Source organism: Pristis pectinata, chromosome 25, assembly GCF_009764475.1.
Source record: "Pristis pectinata isolate sPriPec2 chromosome 25, sPriPec2.1.pri, whole genome shotgun sequence".
Lineage (NCBI taxonomy): Eukaryota > Metazoa > Chordata > Chondrichthyes > Rhinopristiformes > Pristidae > Pristis > Pristis pectinata.
The window spans coordinates 26,542,229-26,564,187 of NC_067429.1; the positions used below are offsets into that span (position 1 = coordinate 26,542,229).

The 21,959-nt window shown below is 39.7% G+C and overlaps 1 protein-coding gene across 3 annotated transcripts in view; it reads right to left on the minus strand.

Annotated features, from left to right (window-relative positions):
* The window catches only part of map3k14a (mitogen-activated protein kinase kinase kinase 14a), a 46,275-nt gene that overhangs the window by 20,259 nt on the left and 4,057 nt on the right, over positions 1-21,959 (minus strand). The window contains exons 1-3 of one of the 3 annotated variants that reach the window (XM_052038822.1): positions 12,433-12,572; positions 1,480-1,734; positions 632-701 (exon numbers count right to left, since the gene is read on the minus strand). In XM_052038822.1, coding sequence (XP_051894782.1) covers positions 632-701; positions 1,480-1,696 — 287 coding nt within the window. In that variant the 5' untranslated portion in view covers positions 1,697-1,734; positions 12,433-12,572. Of the gene's footprint in view, positions 1-631; positions 702-1,479; positions 1,735-4,440; positions 4,538-12,432; positions 12,573-21,959 lie in introns of those variants that run through there. The other 2 variants (XM_052038820.1, XM_052038821.1) reach the window with 2 other exon arrangements.

Here is a 21,959-nt window from a genome sequence, read left to right on the forward strand (position 1 = left end):
GTTGCATAAACAACTTATCAACCTGGAATTTAGAAGGATGATGAATAACTCAAGGGATTTAAACAGATAAAATGATCCAGTGTTAGTTAGAAAGAAGGCAGTTCCTCTGGGGAAATCAGAAACAAGGGGGTAAAGTTTTAAAACTAGAGCTGAGGAGATGGAGAGTGAAATCAGAAACACTGTTTCAAACAACAGGTGCTGCAGCTCTGAAACTCTCTCCCTCAAGTTGTTATAGGATGGATTTTTGTGAGGCAATTGCTTGAAGGGATATGGACCAAAGGTGGGTGAATGGACGGGAGATACAAATGAGCATTGATCTGGCTGAAAGACAGAATAGATTTGAGGGGCAGCAAGGGGTATTTCTGATGTTTTTTCCAAGCCTCTGCTGCAAGATACTTTCATCAGCATGTTTTACTGGAATAGCCTTCTACACTCCCATCCCAGGGTGTTCTAATAACCTGTGTTCATTTAATTCTTTTTCACCATCATCAGGCTAATTCCTCAGCAATCGTGGATTTCTGAGCTACTGTCCCATCACAAGAAATGCACTTCTGCCAGTCCTCCTCCTACGTCAGGTCAATCATCATTAAACTATTCCTGGGTTAGCACAAAACTGCTAAAAATTTCTTACCTGTAACTGTTAGGTGTGGCTATGAATTGCGGCTTCTCGCAACTGGGTATGAGCTTCTGATTCCCTATACCTATAAGGATAAATAGGCTATTAAGTATTGCAAGAGGCAGCCACGAGTGTCCTACTCAGCCGGATGCAAGAAGCTGTCCAAACTAAGTTGCATTAATCAGGCTCTGCAGACCTCAACCTCATTTTGATTTCTTTTGAATAAAAAAAAGCTTTTCCTGAGCTGATAGCAATTAGCAATATGTGGGAAATTAAGTTCTCAGGGATCAAATAACAGGTGGTCAGGGGATCTAGCAGTGTGTTATTTCTCACTGTCTCATAATATGTAGGGCTAATATTTTTAGCTGCCCTGTTAATTTTTTTTCCGTCATTCAGGAAGATTTCATTTTGGTTACCATTTTTTAAAAATTAAATGGGCATTCAGTTAATTCAAAAAACACAAAAGGGGAATGAATCTAAATTCTTCCTCTGCATACACTGCCTCTATCAGAAGAGGAAACTGTGGGCGATGTTCCTTAATGCCAACAGCCCACTCATCAGTTGCTACTATTGACAAAATGCTAATGATGGGTTTGGAGTAATTTCCATTTCTGTTTCAGTGTGGCTGCTAAATAGTGAACAATTTTTAACTTTTTAGCAACAAAAAAATCTCTTGCAAACAAAGGCACACCTGTTGACATTTTAAAATGGTTCAAGACACTCTTGGGAATGATTACAGCTCACTGAAAAAAAGCCAGTCTGGCCCATCTGTGACTTTAATTAACTGCTGCTAAACTTTAATCAGTGATTTACATAATTTAAACATAATTTAGTGCTGCGCAAGAACAGGTCTTTCTGCTTACCTGTTGCCTGAGCAATGTAAGAAAATTTGCTGCCATTGTTATCCATTTCTTGTTTTGCTGTTCCCTCAGTTAAAACTTTCACTGGGAGAGACATCTTCATACAGCGTTTGTTTTCACTGCTCGCAAACCACTTGCTCTCCATTTGGCTGATTGGGAGCTCTTGTTGGTCCCTGATATCCGACTCAGCTGTGTGTCGCGATGAACATTTGACTGCCATTTTCTATAATGGACCTGGAATGCAGGCAACAAATACACCTGCAAAAGGAAAAGCTAGTTCAAGCAAGAGTTCACTGTAATGGCTTGGCTCAGAAACTAATTATGTCGACTGGCCAGCTGTGGTCTGTAGACACACTGAGCAATCATCCTTAGTCACCTCGCTTTTGTAGCAGCTTGTGCTGCAATTTCAATTCCATGGACTCCAGTGGAAGTGAATTTCAGAAGTGGAGTACAACACATAGCAACAATACATGTTTAGCATGAGCAACAAAAGATGAACTTCTACCCCTGTTGAACATTAGGGCTCATTCAACCCTTCAGGGATGAGCTAGCACTTTAGCATCCAATCATTTGCACGCCCTTGCTGCGCATTTTATTTTCATCATTTCTGGTCAAGAATTTTTAGTGCTTTTCCAACTTTCTCGACCGATACAAACCAGGAACTAGAAAGCCTCCAGTTAGAACCTTGGTCATTAGTGAGTTTGCTATTATCAGCCAGGTTGTACTTTTGGGAGAAGAAAATATATTAACTATTGTTCCTTTCCCTGACTGGAATGTAATGACTCTTGTTAGACTTTGTGGAAATGGGTCAAGTGTGATCATAGTAATCAGCTCCACAAAGCAGTCAAATAGCCAGTGGCACTCTCGGATGCAGCTCACCCAAATAATGGTCATTTGGTGCAGGGGAAGGTACAGCCATCAATTGTGGAATGACCATATTCCAACAAGGCACAAATTTCTTCAAGAGATGAGGGTAGAGAGAAAATTGGCAAGTCTAAATGAATGGGGTACCAATACAACTTGTTTTACAGCACTGAACCAGGTGTCATTGACACAGAGTCATAGTGTACAGAAACAGGTCCTTCGGCTCACCACATCTGCATTGACCATCAAGGACCCATATCTGCTCATCTCAGTTTTCCTATCACATATCCATTAACTTCCCACCCACCACCCTGATTCTCCTGTCACCCACCGACATGAGGGGTAACTTAGAGTGGCCTATTAATCTACCAACTACCATGTTTTCAGCATGCAGGAGGAAATCATAGCATCTAGGGGAAAACACACATGGTAACTGGTACTATGTGCAAATTCCATGTAGGTAGCAACCAAAGTCTGGATCAAACCCACGTCTCTGGAATTACGAGGCAGTAAGACTAATCGCTGTGTCACTATGCTGCCCATCAGAGTCCATGCCAACATTTATGCTCTACCTTGTTCAGTAGACTGGTCAACACACTAAATGCTGGAGGAAATCTGCAGGTCAGGTAGCATCTATGGAGGGAAATGGACAGTTGGCATTTCAGGTTGACCCGCTGAGTTCCTCCAGCATTTTGTGTGCTGCTCCAGATTTCCGGCACCTGCAGTCTCTCGTGTCTCCAGTAGAATGATCCACATGTTCCACTACCAAAATTGCTAATTTCACACCAACGTTGCAATTTATTAGACTATTCACTCCCCAAATGCTTCAGCTCAGACAGTTTTAGTTTCTTTTTCATTTTTTTTTCAAGGAGGTGAATCTTTATGGTAAATGTTGTCCATGCTGAGAATGGAATATTTTGACATCCAGTGCTGGCTTCAGTCACCTTGCAAGGTGCTGTGGCATAGGCTTGATACTAACTGAACTTTCATTTACCTTAACCCGAGGACAGCATCTAATACAGCCCAGTATGTATGATTTCATTTTCCTCACCTTTAGCAACCTCTGATTTCTCTACATGAGGTGGCAGTGCCAGTTTACTTCAGTTTATTGCACTATGTGTTGGGAGGGACTGGGGTCGCTTGTGCCAACCAGGAGACAGCCTGAGACTGCTTGCACATATTCCACTTAGGAGCTTTTGTAGCATGTCTGGGCTCAGTACAAACCAGAAATAACTAAGCTTTAAGGAAGACAGCCTTCACCCTTTGAACATAAAGCTGTTTTCACTGGATTTAATTCTAGTTCTTAAGTTTGGCAAACTATAAAGCATTAGGACTGCCATAAGTGCTGGAACATTCACCTCTGATGGCTGTTACATTGACATACTGACCACCGCTTCAAAGTGTCACGGTTACAAATTCATATGGTGCAATTTGTGCAGAAAAAAATTACTATTCTAAAATAACGTGTAAAATTGGTAGCAGACAGTTCAATTACACTGTTACAATAGTAATCCCGTCATTGTGTGCACTTCTATGTGTAAATTAAGAGTCTTCTAAAATGATACCTGTCCCCTTAAGCGAAGCAGATGTCCATGGTTGCAAACGTCTGAATGCCGAGCTGAAGCAAGCTCCCTGCTAATCAACATAACACTTCTCTGAAAATCCTCAATTCCAGTATAACTTATTATAGTACCAATAATTAGAAGATTATCAGAAAAACCTAAAGCAAAAAGTCATAGAACAACCTTGCTGGTTCCAGCTTTGAATGAACACCACAGATCCTAAAATACAATCTCTCTAGTATTCCAGCATAAGCAGCACAGTCAGATTACACTGTGAAGTAGAACAAGGGGGTTCAAGTACATTGAAAACCTCTTACAACAGATTCATTTCCAAACAACGCCCATTCAATTTTTTTTTAAAAGAAGAAAAAAAATGTTCATGACCTGGAAAAAATGATGCAGTTAACTTTAGTGAATTTACAAAGATATCCTTCAGAGCTATTTCCTGGTTTGTGATTATAATATAATCCACGTGTTAAAATATACCCTCAACTGGAAATTTTAAACAATAAAAATTGTATATCTTTAACGTACATACCCAATGGTTGGAACAGAGAGGATGGAACTACACTAGTCTCATCTCCTAATGCTGAGAAACGATTTCTGCAGTTTCTAAGAAAGAACAGCCACAAAGCTGAAAGGTCTCTCTCTCTCTCTCTCTGCTGGATCCAATAACATGGAAACTGAATGACCTCATCCTCCAAACCTCCAACAGTCATTGGCTGCCGTTTCTCCAGATTTACAGGAACAGAAATACTTCATTCCAGGAAGCTTTCTTAACTGAAAACAGGCCTGGTTGGTTTGAGCATGCCCATGTGTAAATCTGGTTGATCTGGTTGATAATTATACAAATAACAGCCACCAGTATGTTTCTAATTTGGATTTAATAACCTATGATTTACAGCTGACCATAACTGTGAAGAGGAACATACTTGAAACAAAAAGTTCAATGTCTGTAACTTATTATAGTAGCAATAATCAGAAGAGATTATCAGAAAAACCAAGAGCAAAATCATAGAACAATTTCGCTGATTCCAGCTTTGAATGGGCACCGCAGATCCTAAGATACAGTCTTCTCTTGCTCTCTCTCTGTTGGACCCTTTTTTAAAAATGTGTAATTCACATACAAAAGCATTTTGCACTTCTTGTGTTTTTCCTCACTTCCTGTATAAATCCTTGCCATCAGGAAATTGGACTAGGATCTTCAAATTAGCGATCCTACTCTGCACACAAGGACTTCATCAACATGCATAGCTCATTTTAATTACTTAATGGCAGAAATTAGATCAAGAGGTCATGAAATGTGACTTTTTGTAAATAATACAATAAAACAAGGAGCGCTAAAAGTAGTGAATTAAAGTGACTCCTGGAACATGGATTTTATCTGTTAAATAAACAGTGCCTGCAGTCCTCTGTAAAGATCAGGAGTTCCTGCAGTAAAGGTTAAAAGACCTCTTGACCCATGACCCAATGCTAATCCTGATGGCTGGAGTTTTGTGTCATCTGCACACATGGGGTGCAGTTAATCCACTCTATAGTTGGGGGGGTGGGTTCTTCAACAGGAGAAACATTGCCTTTACTCCTGTCAATCTTAATTTCCTGTTCCCCACACATTTTCCACAAATCCCACCCCCACCTACCCCTGCCCTCCACTGTTGCTCTGCAGCCTGAGACAGCCGTAGAGATATCTCTTCAAAAGTGCTAGCCTACTTTGTATGGATCAGCATGAAACTGATGCAGGAGCTGCCTGTCTCGGAAACAAGACCATCTGAAACCTGACCTACGTATTTCACAATGGTCTTAAAGAGAAGCAAATCACAACCATAATTTCTATAAGATATCTTTATTAGTCACATGTACATCGAAACACACAGCGAAATACATCTTTTTTTTGCGTAGAGTGTTCTGGGGGCAGCCCGCAAGTGTTGCCGCTCTTCTGGCACCAACATAGCATGCCCACGACTTCCTAACCCATAAGTCTTTGGAATGTGGGAGGAAACCGGAGCACCCGGAGGAAACCCATGCAGACACAGGGAGAACGTACAACAGACGGCGGCCAGAATTGAACCTGGGTCTCTGACGCTGTAATAGCATTACGCTAACCGCTACACTACCGTACCTTCTTCAAGCAAGTATGCAAGTATGTACACGTTAACATCATTTATAGCAGGACAGTTAAAACTGTGAATAGCTTAACAGTTGTATAATCTATGCTTTGCAGACAATTTTTGGTTTTATGCTCTTTATGCAAGACAGCCTATGGTTCACCTCCAAAACATCTTGGACCCTGCCTACTGACTGCTTAAAGCTTTATTCAAGTGCTGCAGAAATATTCCAATGGTCTCTTGACCAGTTTTCTGTGTTTATCACTGTCTATAAACTTCAGGTTATCTGAAGCTGTTAATGCTATACACAACATCCATTTGTGTACTAAAATGTGCAGCGTCCAATTTCTAGATATGATTGTCCTCTATTGCATCTTTCCTTCTGCAGTACTTCCCAATATCAGGCCAAACAAGCTCTCAATTTGCAGAGACAATTACAATGTATAAAGGGCATTTGGACTCGTATAGCAAAGATGTAGAGAGATACAGGACTAATGCAGGCAAATGGAATTAGAATAGATGGGCGCCATGGTCAACATGGACAAAATGGGCCAAATGGCCTGTTTTTGTGCTGTAAGATCCAATGAATTTTTACTCCATCATCATTTTTTATTACCTCCACTGCTGGTTCAACCTAATCGGATCACATAATCCCAAATGAAGAAGGAACCAACCAAAAGGTGAGCATGTTCAATTTCAACTGTCTTAGGGAATAAAGAAGCACGGGAGTCCTGCTCCTGACCTGGTCAGTATTTATCCCTCAGCTTTCATCACTAAAATGCAAAGGCCTAGGAATTCTAGTGCACTAAAACTTGTGCACTAGACTGCCATTGCAGCACAAAACCTCTAAGGAGTGAACAGTCCTATTTGGAAAGTATGTTGCACAGGATTGAAGGACAGATTTTGGGGTAGTTGGGGACCAATGAGCCAGAGTATATAGTCCTTTTGGCTCATGGTATAATCGAGTAGGAGGAGGGGTGTTGGGGAAGAAGCAGTGTGGCCAGTGGAGGAAATACTGGGACTCTGATCTGGTGGTGGAGGGGTGGTTGGTGTTTGGATTGATCGGGTGGTGATCAGATAAATGGAGCGGATGAGGTTTGGTTGTACTGGAGATCGGAAGCTCTGTCAGAGGCTTACATGGATCAGATATAGGGGGAGGACGGGAATCAGACGTTAGGTGGATCGGAGGTGCCATGGGAGCACTGGACAGGTCTTTGCAAGGTCGTTCATTTGGGTGATGAGGGTTGGAAGGGTCCAGTCCTTGAGATTGTCATAAAAACCAATGGAAGTGGAGGAGATATCAGTGTCACATTTAGGAAGGAAGGGAGAGGGTAGGTTCGGAAGGTTGAAGGTGAAGAAAGGATTTATCTTACAGGAGTCCCAATACAGTTTTGCACTGGGATGAACTTCCTCTCATGGTAATCATCAATGTTAGTTGCTCCAGGGACAATATGGTGCAACCTTCCCCCACAATGCTCCTAAAGAAGCATGGCAGGAGGATTAGTAACATCTTATATGCAAAGAATACAAAAACATGCAAGCGGGCAAGTGGGAAACTCCTGACAAACTCCAGACAATCTACAGATGGCTGTATTGAGGTTCATTCCAGTAAAAGTCAATGCTCAATTGCGTAATCCAACAGCATAATCCAAATGAATTTCTAAGATATTGAGTTTCACCACAGGAAGAGAGTTTTCAACCATTTGAATCTGTTACAGGTATGCATTAAACAAATAAAAATTGAGCCCTTTCTTCCGCCCCACCCCCCACCATTAAACTGGCTAGTAAATCGGCAATGTATGTTTTCCATAACTGTATGTTGCATAACTGGTGGTTAGTTTTAATCTTCTTATGGAGACTGCCTAAGTCCATCTCTGCAATATCTTGGACCCTGCCCCTTGACTTCTTAAAGCCTTATTCAAGCACAGTACATCTGCAGATACAACTATTCCAGAGGTCTTTTGACCAACCTTCCACATTTTTACCTTTCATAAACTTCAATTCATCCAAAGCTATGCTGCTCCTATCCAAATTAGTAACAAATCTTGTACACAATCTCCTCTTGGTCATTTCTCTATTTCTCCATACCTTAAGTTATCTGATCTCTGCACTCCTCTAATTCTGGCCCCTTGCACATCCACAATTTTTGCTCAAGTGTCCAACTGTCTAATCACGAAGCTCTAGATTTCTTCCCTTTTTCCTCCTATCAGGCTCTCATTACGACCTATTTCTTCCCTTCGGACCAACCAGTCCGTGCCAACCACAGTGCCCACCCAGCGAGTCCCAACTTCTTGTGTTTGGCCCATATCCCCCCTAAGCCTTGCCCCTCCATGTATCTATCCAAGTGCTTCTTAAATTATACTATTGTACCTGCTTCAACTACTTCCTCTGGCAGCTCATTCCATATACTCACCATCTTCTGGGTGAAAATGTTGCTGCTCAGGTCTCTTTTAAATCTTTCCCTTCTCACCCTAATTTACTAGATCTGAATGATACAATTCTACCTTGCTGGCCAGAAGCATCCTGGACTCCAGTGGCATGTACTCAATTGGCCCAAGCTTCCCAAAGATGTAATGAGAAACCCCACTCCTGAAATGCCACTGGAAGTTTTGACAGCTGGCAGAACCATGACTTTGCCGCCTGTTAAAGCTGTGAGGATCACTTAGTTTTCAAATTTAAAAACTACTGAAAATAATATTTAAAAATCAGTAAATCATTTTACATCTAATAATTAAAATGCCTAATAGAAATAAATTACTAAAAACATGAAACTAAAGCAAAACAATTTAAGGCAAAAGGAACTCAGGCGTCCTTTGTCATATAACCACTGCCCTGCAATCCATAAAGAAATCAATGGCATAACGGAACATGTGCCTGATAGAACATGGAGCAGGATCCGAGAGACGATTCCTCAATATAAATGCTGGGGAATTTCAATAAGATTGAGCTCCAATACTGGATTCCATATGGCGTGAACTGATAGATTCAGTGTTCCAAATTTGTCAGTAAGTCAGAATTTCTACATTTGAACACATGCACAGAAGTTCCAGACAAGTAAATGCTGACACCTTCATTCAAAACAGCAAGCGTTCTCTAGTAAGATCCAGGCATACATATTTTCAGTCCCTGGGTTCTTATTATTCTCCTCATCTTTCTATTAAGTACATATTCCTATTTCTTGTTCTTATTTTTAAAAATGAAACAGCCCTCATTTATTATCCTTAAATTGCATTTCTGCTTGCCAATTCTTTGACCTCTCTATATTCTTAATTTTTTTTTAACCTGCACTTATGATAGGTCTCCTACTGTAGCAACCCCTGAAGATTTCAAGATTATGTTGTTCTACATCCAAGTCCAAATCATGAATATGGAGCAAGAACAGTAGTAAAGACATAACTTCATTGAAGTGATAACATTTTGTAAAGAATGATTATGTTTAATAATTATTCCATTTATAAACTTGTACCTGTAACTATGGTAGTTTTTGTTTAAACACTATTGCTGTATTGTGATGCCTCATTTAACAGTGAATCACTATGTTCACAATCTGCCCAATTAATAGGCAGATAAATTAGACCGTGAATCGATCACACTAATCTGCCTGCCTGATAATTTAATTTTCTCTTTCACGGAGGAAAACCTCAAGGCAAAGCCCAATATGTAACAATACCTTTTACTTCTACAAGAGTATGATTTTGGCTGGTCTTCTGCAGGCAAAGTTTAAGAATATCAAATCTTTAAGTTTATCAAATGCCTCTAATTAACAAATGTTTAGTCTGACTTTTGAAGACATGAAAATCTCAATGGTCAAATTGCCATTTGCAAAAAGCACAAAATTTGTTTCATTAGGAAAAGAATAGAAGCCAACAATGAATTCACACTTTCTTTTAAAAATAACTGGTCATCTCTGACTAATCATAAGTGAATGAATTGTGCATTTTCCCACAGCTAAGTAATAAAAGTACAGCAGCAATTTATAGTTTACTCTTGTTAATGCCTTTTTTTAAAAATTACTGATCAATTCAAGTTGTAGTTAAAAGAGTGGCAATGATATTAATGCAATTGGGGATAAGTAATTGAATCTAAAAACACAGCTTAGAAAATGAAAGGTGTCATAAAGAGGCACATCAAATGGTGGCTGCAAGGTGCTCCATTGACTATTTCAGCCTTAGACCTGAAGCTGCAAGCTTGAATTCAATTGAACTGCTGTTACACATTTACCTTCTGGCAACATTGACCATACAATGGAAAATACGGCATCCAGGACCAAGAGTTGGGGAGGGGAATGGCTGAGGAACAGAGTGGCAGTCACAGGCCCAATTGGGACCCAGGTTGAGGAAAGGGAGAGGTGCTGCATCAGTGGTTGGAAAATACCTGGGTATAAAATGGGGTAGAGAGATGCATTCAAAGAGGTGCATTGCATCAGAGGCCAATCAAGGCACCTGTTGGGCTCTCAGCTGGCCAGAGATTGGCAGCTTGTGTGAGGATGAGAAGGGGCTTCATTGGGATCTCAGTGGTTTGAGGAGACATGAGATTGCAGATACTGGAATCTGGAGCAAAAAACAAACTGCTGCAGGAACTCAGTAGGTTACACTGCATCTGTGGAGGGAAACGAATGATTGACATTTCTGATCAAGACCATATTTGTAGTTAAGATGCTTGTGGGGTAAGGGGAGGTGTTGAACAGGGATTGACATCAATGGGTAGGACGAGGTGGTCAATGGGTAGAAGCTTAGCAATGGAACTTAGCAAGGTTTTAGTCAGCACCATCTTGGAAATGCTTTCGTGTTACTATGAAATATATTAAAGCAGTACATGTTATCTCTCACTCTGACTGCTTCTTTCCTGTCTGTTCATTATACTTCAAAAGCTAGTGCAATTTGCATTGTTTTCTATGCCAAGTAGCCAAAATGTTAAATGAGCTGAGTTTAATGAGCAAACTGTACTTTGATACAGTAGAAAACCAAACCATAATGTAACAAGCTGGAAGAGCTTCGTGTTACTGAAATGATAGACCCGGCTTTACAAATAAGGCAACTGAAAATACTCCTGCGACAAGTATACTAAGTGTGAGACCACTGGCAATTTACTTGCTTGAGGTGAAAGCATTCTTGGGACTGTACGTTGAGATTCTACTAGTTGCGTGGGATAGGAATAGGCAATGAAGCTTTGCACACTGAGCTAGAGACTGAGCTTTGACTGTGTTGGTTGTTAATGGATATACAAACTTTAATTTTAAACATAAACAGCAGCAGTGCGATTCTCCATTAGCGTTCATGGCTATTGAACAATAGACAGCAGTCTCCGAGATAAAACCAGAAAATGCTAGAACAGAGAGCATCTGCAGTAGATTTAATGTTTCAGGTTTATCACTTTCATTAGAACTGGAAAATATTGGAGATTTAACAGTTTCAGTTTTCTGAGCAGCACAGTGTAGCTGCAGATAGTACAGCTGTCTCACAGCTCCAGAGACCCATGTTCCATCTTGATCCCCAGTTCTGTTCATGAGAGTCTGTGCATTATCAGTGTGACCATGCAAATTTCCCCACAGTGTTCTGGGTTCTTCCATATCCCAAAGATGTGCTGGTTGTTAGATTAATTTGCTACTATGGCTGGTATGAGAATCAAGAATGGGCATGTTTAAGAGAATGGGTTACTGGGAAAGAGTCGGCATTGGTTTGATGGACTGAATGGCATCCTATATTGTAAGAAAATATGCAACAGAATAGAGGAGAAAGTAGGACGAGGAAAGAGTAAAAGGAATATCTGAAATGGCGAGGATCACAGTGCTGAAACAATGGCAGCGTGATGGTGATAATAGGTCAAGTTAACAAACAACGTACACTACATCTGCACAAATGGCAACGGGGATTAGCAGAGGGGCTTTGAAGTTAGCAAAGTTTTTCTGGTGAAAGGATATCGACATAAAATGCTGACTCTGTTTCTCTCTCTGACTGTTACTTCCATAATTTTCTGTCTTTGTATTAGAAATTTGCAGCTGGACACTGTATTCACTGCTCTTGCATTTGGCGTATACCCAGTCCCATTACTGTGGACTCAAAACGTGCCAATGGCTGAAGTAGAACTGATTTGGTTGCTGACTGCAGAAGCAGCTGTCACAGTAAACAGCCTGCAACTTCCTTCGGGGAGGGATGGTGGGGGCACAGGAGGTTGATTTAAAAATGCCTGTGAGTGGTTAACAGTCAATTCCTGCCAGTTCCTACTAAGCACCCAATGATTTTCATGTTCTTACCAAACCTTCCTACCTTTTTGTCTCTGGTAAAGGTTACTCGATCTGCTAGTGTGCTGCATCAGAGAGGCGGCACCACCACCATTTAGATGAAGAATAGCAATAGAAGCTTGCCTACAGCCCTCACTTGCAAAAATGAAAATCCTTATTTTACAGCGCTATCTCTGCATCCTACCTCCTGTCGCCTTGAGCCTGCTGCTTTATATGATTCCCTTGACTTCTCTCTTCTGAATTTCTAACATGGTTGCAAATGAAGACACCAGAGATTGCAGCTGCTGGAATCTGGAGCAAAAACAAACTGCTGGAGGAACTCAGACAGTATCTGTAGAGGAAAATGGACAGTCGACGCTTTGGATCAAGACCCTTTTATCTGTTGTAAATGCATCTGGAAATAAGGAACTTGCATTTAACTAATGCCTTTCACTTCCTCAGGATATCCCCAAGAGCTTCAGAGCAAATAAATCACTTTGAAAGAGTACTCACCATTGGAATGGACATCTTAGACAAAGGGCATATGCATTAGTCAGTAACCACAGACCAGTTTGTATGATGTGTCATTTAAGATAACAGATGAAGTTCAAGAAGGTGGCTGAAATCAGCTTAAGTGGTTGTTTTTGGCCAAGATATAGTTAGATACAGATGAGATGTTAAATCAAGGTCCCCTTCTGCCATCTTGGGTAAATGTAGAGATGCCTTGCTACAATCTGAAGAAGTGGAGTTATCTGGTGTTTTGGCCAATATTCATCCCACAGTAATCTGGTCATTATCACCTTGTTAATTGTAGGATCTTGATACATGATAACTAGCTGCCTGCTTTACTTTAAATGCTCTTATCCAGCTGTTTCATTCCAGTAACAGCACAATTTCAATTGCACAGCAATGGAATAAACATTTCTTGGCACATTATATGTAGAAAGTTTCATAAATTGTTGGAACAGCAATCACTGTCTAAGATGAAACTTTCTGCTTCCCCACAGAGTCAACTTATTTTTAAATTTATTATGTCTCCATGAAATATTCTTGTGATCGTAGAACACGTGGTGTGTGTATAGGGCCATAGTAAAGTCAACACAACCATGGTTGAATGAAATCCAGATATTTCAGACAGGGATTGAATCATATAGAACTAAAAAACATCCTAAGTCTCCTAAGTGAAGCAGTGGGAGTCTGCAATCCACACCCTGTTATGAGTTATTGCCTGCAGATGATTTTGAAGAGGCCAAGTTGGGGGAACAATCCAATCACTCAAAGACAGGAAATCAAAACCTGGGTGCTACACTATATTTGCATGTAATCGTCTGAAATTGAGGGTGAATGACCAGGTTTATCTAAACAGAACATACCAGCAATGTTTACCAGTCTAGTCTACTAATTACTAGAAATGTTTCTTCTTTGGCACTGTAAATAAAAACGGTATTTTAAGAAATACAGGCAACTATAATGAATACATTTTAAGCAATGTAGATTTAATTGCAGTAAAATCTGATATGCCATAAAATGTAATTTTTCAACAAATATGAGATTAAGCTACATGGGCCTTTGATACCCCCATTATCATGAACCATTACGACTTAATTAAAACAGCCTGAAGTGAAGGCATTCTGTTTTTATGGCAGCTTTGATAACATTAGATTATTCTAAGATGCTTGACAGCCGGATAAGAGCATTTAAAGTAAAGCAGGCAGCTAGTTATCATGTATCAAAATCCTACAATTAACAAAGTGATAATGACCAGATTACTGTGGGATGAATATTGGCCAAAACACCTGACAACTCCATTTCTTCAGATTGTCACAAGGCATCTCTACATTCACCCAAAATGGCAGAAGGGGACCTTGATTTAACATCTCATCTGTATCTAACTTTATCTTGGCCAAAAACAACCACTTAAGCTGATTTCAGCCACCTTCTTGAACTTCATCTGTTATCTCAAATGATACATCATACAAACTGGTCTGTGGTTACTGACTAATGCATATGCCCTTTGTCTAAGATGTCCATTCCAATGGTGAGTACTCTTTCAAAGTGATTTATTTGCTCTGAAGCTCTTGGGGATATCCTGAGGAAGTGAAAGGCATTAGTTAAATGCAAGTTCCTTATTTCCAGATGCATTTACAACAGATAAAAGGGTCTTGATCCAAAGCGTCGACTGTCCATTTTCCTCTACAGATACTGTCTGAGTTCCTCCAGCAGTTTGTTTTTGCTCCAGATTCCAGCAGCTGCAATCTCTGGTGTCTTCATTTGCAACCATGTTAGAAATTCAGAAGAGAGAAGTTAAGAGAAACGTATAAAGCAGCAGGCTCAGGGCGACAGAAGATAGGGTGCTGAGATAGCGCTGTAAAATAAGGATTTTCATTTTTGCAAGTGAGGGCTGTAGGCAAGCTTCTATTGCGATTCTTCATCTAAATGGTGGTGGTGCCGCCTTTCTGATGCAGCACACTAGCAGATCGAGTAACCTTTACCAGAGACAAAAAGGTAGGAAGGTTTGGTAAGAACATGAAAATCATTGGGTGCTTAGTAGGAACTGGCAGGAATTGACTGTTAACCACTCACAGGCATTTTTAAATCAACCTCCTGTGCCCCCACCATCCCTCCCCGAAGGAAGTTGCAGGCTGTTCACTGTGACAGCTGCTTCTGCAGTCAGCAACTGAATCAGTTCTACTTCAGCCATTGGCACGTTTTGAGTCCACAGTAATGGGACTGAGTATACGCCAAATGCAAGAGCAGTGAATAGTGTCCAGCTGCAAATTTCTAATACAAAGACAGAAAATTATGGAAGTAACAGTCAGAGAGAGAAACAGAGTCAGCATTTTATGTCGATATCCTTTCACCAGAAAGATTTTGCAAACTTCAAAGCCCCTCTGCTAATCCTCATTGCCGTTTGTGCAGATGTAGTGTACGTTGTTTAACTTGACCTATTATCACCATCACACTGCTATTGTTTCAGCACTGTGATCCTCGCCATTTCAGATATTTTACTCTTTCCTCGTCCTACTTTCTCCTCTATCCTCTTGCATATTTCCTTACAATATAGGATGCCATTCAGTCCATCAAACCAATGCCGACTCTTTCCCAGTAACCCATTCTCTTAAACATGCCCATCAACATATCCTTGATTCTCATACCAGATGTAGTAGCAAATCTTTGGGATATGGAGGAACCCAGAGCACCATGGGGAAGCTCGCATGGTCACACTGATAATGCACAGAACGTTTCATCTTATCCAGTGATTGCTGTTCCGATTTATCAAACTTTCTACATATAATATGCCAAGAAATGTTTATTCCATTGCTGTGCAATTGAAATTGTGCTGTTACTGAAATGAAACAGCTGGATAAGAGCATTTAAAGTAAAGCAGGCAGCTAGTTATCATGTATCAAGATCCTACGATTAACAAGGTGATAATGACCAGATTACTGTGGGATGAATATTGGCCAAAACACCAGACAACTCCACTTCTTCAGATTGTAGCAAGGCATCTCTACATTTACCTGAGATGGCAGAAGGGGACCTTGATTTAACATCTCACCAACCCAGAGCACCGTGGGGGAACTCACATGGTCAGACTGATAATGCATAGACTCTACATGAACAGCACTGTAGATCAAGATTGAACATGGGTCACTGGAGCTGTGAGACAGCTGTACTATCTGCTACATCACTGTGCTGCCCAGAAAACTAAAACTGTTAAATTTCTAACATTTTCCAGTACTAATGAAAGTGATTAACCTGAAACATTCAATCTACTCGTTTCTCCAGATGCTCTCTGTTCCAGCATTTTCTGGTTTTATCCTGGAGATTGCTGTCTATTGTTCAATAGCCAGAGATGTAGTTCATGAACACTAATGGAGAATCGCACTGCTGCTGTTTATGTTTAGAATTAAAGTTCGTATATCCATTAACAACCAACACAGTCAAAGCTCAGTCTCTAGCTCAGTGTGCAAAGCTTCATTACCTATTCCTATCCCACGCAACTAGTAGAATCTCAACGTACAGTCCCAAGAATGCTTTCACCTCAAGCAAGTAAATTGCCAGTGGTCTCACTCTTAGTATTCTTACAGGAGTATTTTCAAGTTGCCTTATTGGTAAAGCCAGGTCTATCATTTCAGTAACATGAAGCTCTTCCAGCTTGTTACATTATGGTTTGGTTTTCTACTGTATCAAAGTACAGTTTGCTCATTAAACTCAGCTCATTTAACATTTTGACTACTCAGCATAGAAAACAATGCAAATTGCACTAGCTTTTGAAGTATAATGAACAGACCGGAAAGAAGCAGTCAGGGTGAGAGATGACATGAACTGCTTTAATATATTTCATGGAGAAGTTTATTGCTTTTTCCAGATACTCTCTTATCCATTGGACCTTTACTAAAGCATTGCTGAATATGTCCCCTCTTAACATGGGGTTTCCTAAAATCTATAAATTCTCAGAATGGTTAATTCGTTAGTAGCTTTTAAGATGGCATTTCGAAAAATTCTGATGTCTGAGTTATAATATATAAAGCCAATTCTTTCTTTCTTGTTACAAATTTGACTATTTTCATTACTGCAAAAGGTGGAGAAGCACTCTCATTCACACTTGGCAGTGAATGGGTTAATATTTAGGCCTGGGAGTGAACCACATGGATGAGTTCCATTTCCAAGCAGCATTAAGCAGAATGCCGGTACATAATAAGCAGAAGAAGGAAGTTGGCTCCAATAAATCAGGGAGTGTTCCAAATATATTCTGGCAATGCTAAGCATGGAGATTAAATCTATCCCACAACAGAAAGGTATTTTTATGCGCTACCTACACAAGCTCAGGCTATCTCAAGAGTATTCTACAGGTGATTTAAGTATAATCATTGTTATAATGAAGGAAATGTGACAATTAATATATTCAAAGCATGCACCCAGTGAAAGCAATGTTATAACAATATTTTTTTTTATTTTACTCATTGAAGAATAAATATTTGTCCAAAAACCAAGAAGAACTCCTATGTTCTTGTTTCAAATAACAGCATGGCAATTTTAACATCCACTTAATGGAGCAAGTGGCACCTCATTGTAATCTCTCATCCGAAATTCAACACCTCTGACAGAATCAACCTAGATTTTGTACTCAAGTCCCTAGAATATGATTTGAACCCATAAACTTCTGACTCAGCTTCGAGAATGCTAAAAGAGCCAGCTGAGAAGGGCTGATGAAGAAATGCCTTTGAACTCAGACAACAAATAAAGGTCAATGATACTGTGGTGGACCTGGAGTAACGTAAATCGGACTAGCCGAAGGTAGCACATTTCCTTCCCTAAAGTGGGCCAAGGCAGCCTGGTAGTTTCATGTTTGCCATTACTGGTATCATTTTAAAAAAATATCAGATTATTTAATCAACTGAATTTTCTAGCTGTGAACTAATACCTTGGCATTGTAATCCTCTCATTCTGCCTGTATCTAACCTGCAACAGAACTTTGCATGGCCACCACTCAGGTTTCAGTTTTGGTCCCAATAACCAAATACAGTCCCAAAAATTTTTAGCTTCCACCTGTTACACAAATGTACCCAATCTGCAACTGGAACCCTTATTATAAAAACAATCAAGTAAAAGAATAATAAAAACAGCACTAGCTGCCACCCATACTATTAATACTTCGGGGTTGCCGGGACAAATTAGATATGGTTTTCAGTGGTTGTTAGCATACAAAGTTGAGGGTCATCCACAAGTTTTCTCATAACAAAATCTACAGTAAATTTACTTTGCCATGCATGTGACAAACATTTTATTTGGATATCAGCAGTCTTTACAGTTGTAACTATTCACCAGTGATCCTCATACCAGCAACTTCACTGATACTTTGAAAGATTAAAAAGTCACTTTGAGGCAGATTTTAATGCAGAGCGAGTTTATACAGAAGACATTTCCATTGATTATGTTTCCTGACTTCCAAAGGCAGCAGAATGCCTCACTGCTTTTAATTGCCAGTTTTTGTTCACGTACCAAGAAAGAATAAAGTGACTGCAAGTAAAGATGGGAAGCTTACGGCTACATAGTAACCTGTAGTTAAGCAAGAGACTGGAGTTTGGAAGGATCTCATGGGAAGATCTGTTTGAGATTGGGGAAAAAGCAGAGAAGGCTGAGATTTTCCTATGGAGCCCTGATGGGGCTCTCTTAGTTTTCTGGGCCCCGGCATTTAAGTGAACTGAAGGACCTTGCTTGTTTTCAAACCCACTGCAGATCTACTTGGCCAGCGAACAAATACACTAATTCCCTTGCTCAAAGTCCTCTCATCCACCAATTAGTGGCAAAGTTCAAAACCCGATACCTTTTTGAATCGTACAACTTTGATACACACCATTCAGTCTACAAAGTCTGTGATGATCATCAAACACCCACTTACACTAATCCTTGTTTACTCACACCAAATTCTTATTAGCGCCCCCCCGAGTCAACCATTCACCAACACACTAGGGTCAATTTACAGGGGCCAATATATCTATAATCTGCATGTCTTTAGAAATGTGAGAGTAAGCTGGAGTACCGATTGGAAATCAATTCAGTCAAAGGGAGAACAGGTAAACTCCACACCAACAGCATCAGAGGTCTGGATTGAACCTGGGTCACTGGAGCTGTGAAGTAACTGTTCTACGAGCCATGCCATTGTGCCTGCCAGCATTCGAATGGCATTTTTATTTTCCACATTCTTCTCCCCTAATGGGCTTGGGTCTTTTATCAGTTTTGTTTTGGATCAAGGAGGCATCAAACTGTGGTTCTCTCTGGCCTCCCAGCATGCTAAAAGATTCAAAATAGCACACATCTCCACTCCTTAGCTTCAATAACACAGATTTTCAGCTCATTGTTACATTACTGTTTGTGGGATCTTTCTATGTGCAAATTATCTCAATCCTTACAATATAAAACTCAGTGCATTTCTTTAAAATACAGTTGAACCTCCTGAGGTGGCAAAAAGGCATTTTATGAATGCAAACCTTCATTTCATTTGTTTGATATCATTGTCAATGAAAGACTATGCAGGGCAGCTTTACAGACTTCCATGAAAAGCAGATGCTTTATTAATCTCAGGGATAGCCAGATGCTTGAAGATGACTCTATAGGACAGTTCAGTTAGAAAAAAAATCAGCAGTGAAAGAAGTCAAGCATTAAAACCTCTAATAATAAAGTCAACACTGCTAGAATTGCAGGACTAATGCAGGGTTTTGACCCAAAATGTCAACAATTCCTTTCCTCCCACAGACACTGCTTGACCCTTTGAGTTCCTCCAGCAGATCGTTTGTTGTTCCAGATTCCAGCATCTGCACTCTCTTGCATCTCTAGAATTGCTTTGTGTCGGTTTCTCCTATCTACCTTCTCCAGTCATGTGTGCTTATGATGCTTTGGTGGACCATGTGATCTTTTGTAGAGGATTTAAAATTTTCCTCATCTTTTTACAATTATTTTTCCTGCTTAGGTGTAAGGTGTCTATTACTGTGTTTATGTGACAACACATCTGAGGGAACAACTCATAACAACCAGCAGTGGGTGTGTGACATCACAGGGTTAGAAAACTGCACAAGACAGGCATCAATATAATTAGAAATTTACAGGAATACAATCTTTATAATCTGATGTGGAACGTACAGATTACTGGAAATAACTGCATTTTCAGAAAAAAACTTGCTGTTTTATAGTATTTTCATAAACAGTGGTATACCTTTTTCAGAAGGATTTTGTTTTAAAGAGGTCAGTGAAAACATTAAAAGGATAGTTTTCAACTTGTTGAGTTCAATTGCTAACATGGTAAGATTTTGCTGCTGAAGACTTAATATTAACAAAGCAATGTGGTATCTCTCTAATCCAATGCAGATTAAATTCTATTATTTTTGTTGAATACAAGAAAACACAGTACAAGAATTTATGACTGGACCCATCAAGCCCTCCTGTTCCAAAGCCCACGTATAATCTATCCCATCCAGCACACCCATTTAACTTTTCCTGTCCATGGAGGGGTTTATGTGAGGAAAGCATTTAGGCTTATGCCCAACCTGGCCACCAGCTCACACTAAATCTTAACCAAATGCAGTGACTGCTTCTCCCACATTTGACAAACCCAGATAGATATAATCTTTGACTCCATTTCTACATGAAACTGCACAAGGTCCACCAGTGCAATATAAATAACTAGAGCATTGGGATCATTACAATTAAAGACCTCACGTGATCTTACAACTCAGACTGAAAATCTGTGAGTATTAGAATTACTGCAATTAAAATAATTTCATCTTGGGCCTCAGATGAATTTAAAACTGTAATTCATGATATCAAACAGTCATTTATAGAAAGGTGATTTATTTTATTGTTGTCTAATGTATAGTACACAGGCATATAGAAAATGTGCAGTTAATACCATATAACCATTGTCCCAATGCCCAACCAAGTCACAACATTGACAGCAGCTATAGGTTTGTCAAGGTTACAGAAATAAGTTTCACTATTCTTGTGAAATTAAAGAATGTGTTCCTTGGCAACAAAGCCAAGATTCTATTCATCTTTCTGTTTATCTATAAATGCAGCCACCATTTTGGTAACTACTACTTTATTTACATTTGCCTTTATTTTTGTTATTAAGATTTCACTGTATTCCAACCACTGAGGACAACGCAAGACCACACTGTTGCTAATGGTGAGAAAATTCAATATATAGTACTTGCTTTAATAAAAACAAACTCTAAGTATCTTGTGAGATCTCAAAATTCAGACTATTGGAGTGATAGTGGAGCATGCTGAAAATACCCTATTTCTTTGCTACATCTCTCTTCAGCCTAGTAGGAGAATTCAGTAGAAACTTGGGGCTAAGATGATAAACGGCTCAAACTTTGCTCTTGTGGTCTTGTGTAAACCACACAATGTGCTTACTGTAATTACTCCCTTCCTAATCAGTATTTTTGTTTGCCAAGTGCATTTCAAAAATTACTCATCTTGTCAAGATTCCTCTTGCTGCCCTCCAGCAATGCACAAAATACCCACATATATAAACAGTTATAGATAGGGCCCAAGAATACAGCACAACAAAATACTGGTCATTCACTTATTCTGCTACTTTCAAACTAGCTAGCTTTGAACAGGTTCTGGAGGACCATCAGGCAAGTCAATATAAGCTTAGTATTCCAAGAAAGGGAGAACTGCTCAGTTAGTACCACCCATAAACTAATCCCCTGCATCATACCTCTCTGATTCAGCTAGTGTCCTTCAAGGCCAGCTCTGCCAAACACTTAAAGGGTATATTATTCAAAGAGGCCACAGAAGTGGCATTGGTCCTGTCTACATAGAATGTATCAACTTGATAACACTACAAATGTATTGACTTGACAACACTATGAATGTATAGACTGGATGACATTCTGAATGTAAAGAAAGCCATGTATTGTTCTGTATTTTATGTATATATATTTTTATGAAGAGTTTATTTCTGAAATAAAAAAATCCTGCAATACCTTTCAATTATAATTTGCCAGAGCTGCAAAAGATAGAACAGACACTTGAGTATAACCATCCTTCAAAAGTTTCTCTCTTGATTTTTAGATTATAAAAAAAGAGCTAAATGTTCAAGCCTTACAATATCCAAAAGCGGAGAGCTCACAAGTCAGGAGAGTTACAAGCTCTGTCATTTTTTTCTGATTATGGGAAAGGACCTAACAAAAGTGCTGTGCTAGTTGCAAATGAAATTCA